We start from the raw sequence: 9,818 nt of genomic DNA, 5'->3' as shown, positions 1-9,818 counted from the left end.
AGGATATTCCGTTCGTTGGACGTTCTTGGCACTTGTTCGCAGGTTGACAACTTGAAAGCTACAGTTCTATCCGCTTCAAGAAGCATGGGATGGTTTGAATTTTACATGTGAACTGCCTAACGGGTAACACACTGCAGTTTTGAGACTTGACGTTATCTTTTGATGCTGACCTATGTTTACATATATGCATCAAGATCTGAAAGACCTCGTTTGAATTTCTGCTCCTCTCACACAAAACTTGTTAAGAACAGCATTGCTTTTGCCTGTTTTAAGTCTGCACTGTCGAAGACGCGCCAGCACTTGATGAGTGAGAGTCTTGAAGGCCAGGTTGTTCGATTGAAGCAAGCAGGTTTCCCGTCCTCGTCAGTGCTCGCAACGTGCGAGAGAGCAGTGAAATATTTTAAATCGCCATCTGAATCAGAAAATCATGTGAACCAGAAAAGATGAAAATGGCTGTCATTCATAATATGCCCATAGCTTCTCCCATCGCCTAACAATACTGGCAGAAATACAATGTGAAGTTAATATGTTCCGCTAAAAGCAAACTTAGCCGTGTGTGCCCCGCGGTTGAACGTATGTACTACAAAGTAGTGCTAAGTTGGGTAGAAAATGTGACATGTGCCATACCATGAAGTTTGTAGAATGCAATAAGAAGGGTGGTGGTGGTGGGGGGGGGGGGGGGGGGTTTACCAATTACCAATGTCATGTGGTCGCACGTATATCGGAGAATCTGGACGTTGCGTGAATGTTCGACTTCGTTAACACGATTCTTCCTTGAAATGCAGGCCAAGTAGCCACCTGTCCCTTCACTGCGCAGAATGCAAATGTACCCACTGCTTGATGACACGACCATATTATTGCAGAACGGCGATCATACAGATAGAGAGGTAGCCGAAGCGTTTTTCATTGCACAGTAGGAGATAAGTGCATAAGCCCCCATCTTTATCGCTGTCGGATAAAGAAATAGATTTGCCAGTCTCAGGGCTGTGAGTGGAAAAGTGAGAATTTTTTTGGTTTGCTTTTGGATGGAGCCAAGGCGCATGACGAAATGCTTGTTTGTGTGTATATGTGTGTTTCCGAAAAAATAAACGTCAGTTGAAAGTTAGCGCCTGTATCGTCTTTCTTGCCTGTGTCGCGTTATTTTGCGTTATTGCACTAGGTAAACGGCTGCGACAGCCGCGAGACCTTCTCATGTAAATCATGCTGTACATGACGTGAGGGTCATGATTTCCATGTTAAGGCCTGTCACATACGTTCGTCATGCACTCTTTCCACGCCATACCAATTTTGGTATATATCAAGTTAAGGAAAAAGATGCAAGAGCACCAAGACCGTGAAGTATATATCATGCCTTTCATGATATGCATATCATGATTATCATGTTTTGACCTGTCGTTTATGTTTTTCATAAAGTTGTGTGATGCCATAGCAGTTTTGGGATACATCCCATAACGAAACAGCCAGGAGAGCCCAAAGTCGTGGGCGGCTAGACAGATAGGTGTATAGGTAAACACGGTCAAAGCCGCAGATGTTTGCTAAGAAATGCTTCGCATTTAAAAGTGTGTTCCACCCTCGCCGTCATCGCTGCGAGCGCCGCGGATTAACAAATCCAGATTTAAGTGCACACACAGATATATACGATGAAGTGGACGGGAGGATGACCGCCGCCGTAGCTCACGTGATAGAGCATCGGACGCGTTATTCGAAAGCTGCAAAACACACCAACCAATAAAACCACGCCATATCCACGAAGTGAATGATGATTGAGGAGCAGGCTCGGAGATAATCGGTTAAACCGTGAATTCTCCGTCCGATTCCTGTACTGTCATATAAAGACGTGACACGTTGTTATTGTAGCGATTGTGGTGAAGTTGTTGTCGAGCTACAAGCGGTCGCCGACCTTGCAGCTGTGGCGGAACGTGTGGTCGAGGAAATCGCGCTTGAAACGCGCGTCGGCGCCACCAACTTCAGGTAGCGACCGCTTTCGGCGCTTGCCCGCTGCTTCCCGTACCTCTTCGAGGTTCTCTTGCCATCGCTTCCGCGCTGCTTCGGCTTCGCGGGATTGTATCTCGGGGCGCGCACGACGCTCACGTCTCTCTGCGGCCTCGCGAGCTCTCATGGCAGGCTCTGAGTGGCGAGCCCGCGCTGCTGCTGCCTTGCGAGCCCTGCGCTGCGCCGCGTTGTCTTCTTGGTTCATGTTATTAGTATCGAAGCGCACTGCCGAAGTGGAGCGAACACTGCATGCTACAGTTGGCTGTGCTATATGTGGTTTTGCCTGCGTTATTATCATCATCAAGTCGCTCGAAGAACAAGAGGAAGAAGATTTCTCTTTCGCGCGAGCTGCGCCTGTAGCGGTCGCCTCTGAAACTAAGGTTACGCTGACGGCGCGGGACTTTGCCCCAGCTTAAGAACCTGGCGAGCCAGCTCCTAAAAGAAGAAATTGTTTAGTAGCGTATCGGCTCCCAATGCGGGAACCTTGTTACCTGGGGCTTGCAAATACAGCTGGTACGCTTAATTTCTTCTCAATGATGCAGGTGCCATTGCGAAGCTGGACGTGCTCCCCATCTCCAGCATCGAACACTGCATCCGCCTTGAAGTGGAACCCGGTGTTGAGAAGAGGGCCCGCCGCCGAGCTGGCGAATGTCACCAGCATGTCCGATCCCGTGGCGACAATATTTGATTTGAGACGGCCACGGCCGCATAGTGTCGCGATCAGGGGGGAGTCCTCCGTCGGTCCGTCGTACACCTGCGATAGACCATTGTCGAGCAGAAGGTCTTACTGTGTCCCTGCTTGTGATATTGCGCATACCAGCTTTGCATTGAAGTAAAAAAACGCAACGCGAAGAAAAGCCAGACCAAGAAGAGACACGACATGTGCTCAGCCAGCAATTTAGTGGTAATGCATCAGGTACCTCTACTTCGATCTAGAAAAGAGCTGGTATTACTCTACCGCTCAGCGTGCCGAACGGGCCTTCGCCGTCCCACGTGTTCAGCTGTCGGCCTGATTTTGATGGTATATACGCGGTCTGGTTCTTGAAAATAAGCATGTTGTTGCTAGTAGCGCTGTGTGGTGTTCCTATGTGCCTTCTCGTGTCCGTGTTTCCTTTCGCGCTACACCAAAAGGCTTTCATATGAGCAACCAACAAGTCCACGTTGCAACCCTCATCTTCTGAGACAGTATAAAGAGTGAGAGAGCCAGCACTTCCGCGCAGAGTATGTTCGCTATACGTTTTAGGAACTTTTAAATGCGAAGCATTTCTTAGCGAACCTCAGGCACTTTGGCCGTTTCTATCTATCTATCTATCTATCTATCTATCTATCTATCTATCTATCTATCTATCTATCTATCTATCTATCTATCTATCTATCTATCTATCTATCTATCTATCTATCTATCTATCTATCTATCTGTCTGTCTGTCTGTCTGTCTGTCTGTCTGTCTGTCTGTCTGTCTGTCTGTCTGTCTGTCTGTCTGTCTATCCGCCTACGCATCAGCGCTCTCCTGGTCGTCTCCATAACTTGTAATATACGAAAATTGGCATAGCAGATGGTCAGTGTATGACACACGATTCACTGGTCGTGACATGAACAATGCAAAACGCCTGTCGCGTACGTCATAAGATCCTTTCCCTCAGTCACGTGTGACACATACCCGCATACTACAGTTCATGTTGCCACATGCAATTCAGTCTCAATCAACACAATAAAGGCGAACATACACAGTGAAACGCAAGGCAAATGAGAGAGCTGAACACATAACACCCCTGGAAGACACCCGCGTGCCATCCACTCGTCCATATGGTCAGCCAGAATGACGCAGTGTTCTCATCATTTCATATGAGGCTGGGCGACGGCCTCACGCTCACACATGATGACGTCAGATTGACTGAAAGCCGCTTTGCGACACGCGAAGAAGCCGCCGCTAAGTGCCCTGACGCTATACGGCTATACTAACTGGCTATGAGAAAATATAACTGGCTATTTTTAACATCCACGGTAGGCATTGTTGTCCCAGCCAGGACGAAGCATATCACTACCGCACACTCTCAATAGAATTGAAATGAGTGCCCGTGGGAATGCGAGCCACCACAACCACAACATACACCAGAAAAATATCCTAACGCCTATAGCGCACAGAAGGGATAGGAACACAAGAGGTAACGACGCGGATACTGAGCTACCACTGTGTGTCGTCACATCTGTGTTCCTGTCCCTTCAGTGTGCTATAGGTGTTAAGATGGAATACCAACATGCCTGAGCTCACGTTCTGCCAGAAAAAAAAATATCTCGTGCAAGAGGGCACAATTTCCCCTTGTGGAGCCAAATGCCATGACTGTAGATAAGTCACAAAGGGCCACGTAGTCTTCTGATGCGATAACCACCATCCACTGCAGTTGGTCGACATGGCACTTTCCAGGGCTACCAGGCCTCGACGGACATTGCCTCCCCAGCGCAAAAGGCGACTCAAGGTTCCGACATATCATCGGCTCTGTCGACACAGCCTCTCGGCGACCGGACCCGGCTAGCAAACAGTTCTTTAGACATTGTCTTGGATCTGGCTACCACCTTCATTCGGTGCCACTACCACAACAATCACCTCACGCTCGCCGCTCTCAACGTACTGTCTGTGCAAGCGCACGTTCACGGCCTCGGAAAAGACGCTCCGTTTACACAAATTCGCGTGTTAGCATTTTCTGAATCCTGCAGCGATGAGCCCACTGCAATAATGGGATTCCAATGTATCGTCCACTGCAAGCGGCTTCATTGCAGGTGCGACGGCATGGTAACATATAGGAACACGGCGACGCGCAACTTTAACGTAGGCTGCATCCCACCTCGCCGGCCGCCAGACACCGCACACGCATAGCCAAGCAGCGGAATCGGCGAGGTCTGCGTTGCCCCCATCAATCACAGTAACAAACATTGCGCTGGCCGCCATCTACATGAGAACTGTCACAAACCCTTTCCACACGTTTACACGGGTTCGTGAAGCGTGCGTGCGTTCCATCATAACGGACAAGTATAAGCACTACATATCAGCTTACCACGTCTGATAATACCCATGTTGCTCTTGGCATCGTTACGCAACTGTAAAACTGGTTGTATGACACATGTGCGACTGTTGCGTGTTTCTTTAGCGTCCTTTCGTAACGTCTCGCTCAATGTTAAAAATTAAGTCACAGTCGCCTTCCCGCCGCTTGCGTTGCATTACCTCGATGACCACGGTACGTCGTTTCTGCCGAATGTTTTTTACTTTTCATTTGGCGATATCCTCCGGGCAACATTCGTTATGGAGGGTGTTGAACACAGAGAACAGTCGCTGGAGATGTTTACAAACATGCAACTTTCATGGTTTGTAAAAGGTATCATGAACAGATAAACATGCCAGGGCTGAGTGAAAATACTTTGCGATTGTACCGGGATACGATACAAGACACTGATACGCAAGTTATCTGAAATACAGATGCAAGATGCTATATATTGCCCAGATCTATCTGTGGTTGCTACTCCTAAACCTAAAGCAGACGCCGTCACTCTCGCGACCATTGGGCCGTTTTTTTGAAACAATCCACAAAAGTTCCAACTAATAGCATCGTTTTTGTAAATGCGTGTAAATAGATGTCTTATGCGTCCTGAATCTGCGATTTCCTCATGAGAACGGAGCGATGTCTTGGTTCCCAACCCGCACGGCACATGGCCATTTCATTGTTTTTAACTCTGACACACGGGCAGTATAGGTCCTTTACGTGAGGGGACATCTTCCGGAAACACCATGTGGAGGGACACGCGACAAAAGAGTATCTCCCTCCCGGCAAGGTTCCTTTTCGGGACAGCAGGTCCCGCGTCTACATTTAGAAGGTAAAGGGTGCTCTCGCGCACGCGTGCACAGCTAAGCAATGCAGCCTTTCAGCGATGGCTCCATACGTGCCGACCAATCCCCTTTTAGATGCGAAGCAGCTTTTGCTCGGGTCTGTGTCTGTCATTTCATTGGCGACCGTCCGCTCACCTCCCACTGAAGGGAACCATGTGTGCTGGCAGGCGCTAGCGCGTTCGGGCCTGTGTAAGGGGCTGGGTCAGACGCTGCGGCGTCTCCCCCTTACACTCTCTCAGCAATCACGTGATGGCGTCGGGGAGCGAGATTCTGTAGACGTGCGATGAACCAACGTGTTGTATACTAGTCAGAACGCGCTGGCACGCGCTAGCATGTTCGGGCCTGTGTAAGGGGCAGGGTAAGACGCTGTGGCCTCTCCCCCTTACACACTCTCAGCAATGCTCTCGCAAGAGGCATTGCACGGCTGTGTGAAGGAAGAAAAAGCGTGATGATAACGAACTGCAGCCAAGAATACAGACACCTGAGTAGGGGCACGACGATTGCACACATCGAAGAAATCGTGCCCGTCTGCTGTGCGTTTGCCTTTTCAGATTCTGACGAAGGTAAAACGACGACCTGAGCAACATAACCATCCTTTGACGACAACTCAAGTCTTCCCGCTCACCAACAGCAACAGCTCCAATGCCTTCGTCAGGAATACGAGGACTGTTTCTGCTCGTCATCGCGGGTCCCATAAACGCCCCTTGCTAAGCACCGTATCATAACGGAAGAAAATGCTCGACCACTCAGTTGGAATTTCTACCGGGTTTCGACGCGAGAACGAGAAGCTATTCACCGCGAGATCGGACTATAGGGGGCAGCACCGTCGCCGCATTAGTGTGGATAGGTGGTCGGAGGCGCGTACACAAACGTACGCAGCGGCGTTTCACCGTAGGCGGTTTCAGTCGATTGTCCGCAAATAAAACACTTTGGCTGCAGCTTAATGATGATATATACACACTGAATTGCCACAATAATGCACGAAGCCGGACTGGCGTTCTCATTGCGTGTGAGAGAAGCGCAATCTGACAATTAATGGGGTACTGGCCCTCGGTCACAGTCGTGTTTTGCACTGTGATCGTTGTTTTTTCTTGCATTATTTCTACGGTTTTCACTTGTGTACTCCAATACCACAATATAAATAGTGTTGCGCGACTGAGCCTATTATGTATTTACTTCTTGCTCTAGATGCTACAAAAGAGAGCCTGTAGTTCTGCGGAATTAGATGAAGTAGAACTTTGTGCACTCTGCTTTTCTGTTTGCATGAATACGCGTATTGATGTAGAAATGCGTGACTTCAGGTCTTTTTTACCGCTTACCATCCTCTGCAGACGCTAGTTCATGGTTTGCGGTATCACAAAGATTTCGATATTGCCGACACTTTACGAGAAGGCGTCGCTAATATTCCACATTCACACCTCGATATTTAGTACTTCTTTCCTTTAGGACGAGGCCAAATGCACTATGTGATGTGCTTGAACGACAAAGTGGTACCCACATTGAAATGATTTTGGTACGATGCAAAGTAGTACGATGTTAGGTACGAGTTAGGCATAGTGGTTTCCAAAGTGGTACGATGGTTAGGCATAGCGGCATACCGACACCTGCATGCACTCACTTGTTAGAGTCCATACAGTCTCGGAAGGCGAAATGCTTGTGTATGTGTAGGCATACGTACAAGCATTCGATACTGTGCCAGCACAACTGAACAAGCTGTCCTCCGAAGACATGCATGACGCACGCACACATGCGAACACGGTGTGGCTAGCAGACGATGCAAGGAGTCATCCGCACCACAAGGTTTCGTCCGCTCGCCGTTAGGTGCCGACTCTGCTCTATCTCGCGGCCAATAAAGCGACAAGTCGACGAAATGCTGCAGGATGACATAATGACAGCCTTCGAAGAGTCCTTGGGTGTCACCAGTGCTCTTGGTGGAAAAGACGGATGGCACTCTGCGTTTCTGTGTAGATTACCGTTGCATTAACAAGATCACGAAGAAGGACGCATACCCAATCTCACGGATAGACCACCCCTTGGACAGACTCTGTAACGCAAAGTTTTCTTCGAGGGACGTCAAGACGAGCTATTGGCGAAATTGACGTCGGCGAGAGAGACCGCGAGAAGACTGCCTTTATAACAGCGTACGGCCTCTTTGAATTCAGTCATGCCATTTGGTCTTTGCTCCCGCCTGCCACGTTCCAGCGCGTTATGGACACGACGCTGGCTGGACTAAAGTGGCAGACTTGTGCTTTCTACCTGGATGACGTCGTCGTCTTCGCTCCCAGCTTTGGCAAACATCTCCAACGCCTTGGAACACTACTGCAAGCAATCAGGTCAACTGGCTTAAGAAGTAAACCGGAGAAGTGCGGATTCTCGTACGAGAGCTCCTCATCCTAGGACACGTCATCAGCAACTCCGGAGTCCGCCATGACCAGCAGAAAGAGATTCGCTATCGCTGCATTCCTGCCACTCTGACAAAAAAGGCTGTTCATCAATTTCTCGGCATACGCGCCTATTACAGGCGGTTTATCTAAGAATTCGCCCGCATCCCCGAGCTCCTTACTAAGCTGACCAAGACCGACGCCGAGTTTAAATGAGAAACGCCGCACAAAGAAGCATTCCAAAAGCTGAAACGACGCTTGCAGTCGCCACCGATTCCCGTGCACTTCGACGAAAACGCAGATACAGAACTACACACCGACGCAAGCTGTGAAGGACTTGGCGCCGTACTTGTGCAAATGATGGAAGGTCGGGAAAGGGTAATCGCTTACGCTAGCCGGTCGCTGTCAAAGGCCGAAACAAATTTTTCGAAGACAGAGAAAGAGTGCCTTGCCATCACTTCAACTACATCAAAGTTTCGTCCCTACTTAGAAGGCAGGCCTTTCAAGGTTGTGAGCGACTACGGCGTGTGTTGGCTAGCAAGCATGAAGGATCATTCAAGGTGACTCGCCAAGGTGTAGTCTGATACTGCAGGAATTTGTCATTACCGTCGTTTACAAGTGGTCCGAACGAGACCACTATGATGCGGACTGCTTGCCCCGCGCGACAGTTGACCCGCCACCGCATGACGATCTCGACGAAGACAGATTCATAGGGCCCATAAGTGCCAACGGCTTAGCCGCACAACAGCGAAGCGACCTGGTACTGAGAAGTCTGGCAGAGTACTTGAAAGGCAAGGCTGCCGTTGTCTTCAAAGTATTTAGGCGAGGATTGGCGTCATTTTTCTCTCAAAATGACGTCCTCGTAAAGAAGAACTTCTCTCCGACCCGGAACAACTACCTTATCGTATTGCCTTCGGAACTGCGACAAGAAATTCCGCCGGCCCGGCACGACGTCTCGACGGCTGGCCACCTTGGTTTTTCCCGCACGCTCACGAGGATAGAAAAGAAGTACTACTGGCCACGCCTTACCGCCGACGTCGCTTCGCTACGCAAGGACATGCGGAGATTGTCAGGAACGTAAGACACCATAAACAAGAGCAGCAAGCTTTCTTGAGCCGATCGAGCCACCTCCCGGACCGTTCCAGCAAATCGGTATGGACCTACTGGGGCTGTTCCCGACGTCGACTTTCGGAAACAAGTGGATCGTCGTAGCTCCCGACTACCTCACCCCCTACTCCGAAACAAGGGCCCTACCTAGAGGCTGTGTTGCCGAGGTAGCCAAGTTCTTCGTTGAGGACATTGTCCTGCGTCATATCGCCCCAGAGATCCTCATCACCGACAGAGGTAGAGCATTTACTGGAGCAAACTCAGGCGATCTTGAGATACATCCAGACAAGCTACCGCCGGATCAACGGCTACCACCCGCGGATGAATGTCCTCACTGAGCATCTAATTAAGGCCATCGCCGACATGCTGGCAATATATGTCCACGTCGAGCACAAGACGTGGGATGCCATCCTTCCGTATAGTAATAGTATCTGGGGTTTAACATCCCAAAACCACGA

At 49.6% G+C, this 9,818-nt stretch overlaps 1 protein-coding gene across 1 annotated transcript in view; it reads right to left on the bottom strand.

Moving 5' to 3' along the window:
• Nucleotides 1-2,479: 2,479 nt before the first annotated feature.
• LOC125759288 (uncharacterized) overlaps nucleotides 2,480-9,818 on the bottom strand; it is a 220,868-nt gene continuing 213,529 nt past the window's right edge. The window contains exon 8 of the mRNA XM_049417700.1: nucleotides 2,480-2,746. Coding sequence (XP_049273657.1) covers nucleotides 2,480-2,746 — 267 coding nt within the window. The remainder of the gene's footprint in view (nucleotides 2,747-9,818) is intronic.

Source organism: Rhipicephalus sanguineus, chromosome 7, assembly GCF_013339695.2.
Source record: "Rhipicephalus sanguineus isolate Rsan-2018 chromosome 7, BIME_Rsan_1.4, whole genome shotgun sequence".
NCBI classification, from domain to species: Eukaryota; Metazoa; Arthropoda; class Arachnida; order Ixodida; family Ixodidae; genus Rhipicephalus; species Rhipicephalus sanguineus.
The sequence above is the reverse complement of the archived record's forward strand: the minus strand, read 5'-3'. Positions and strand labels throughout refer to the sequence as shown.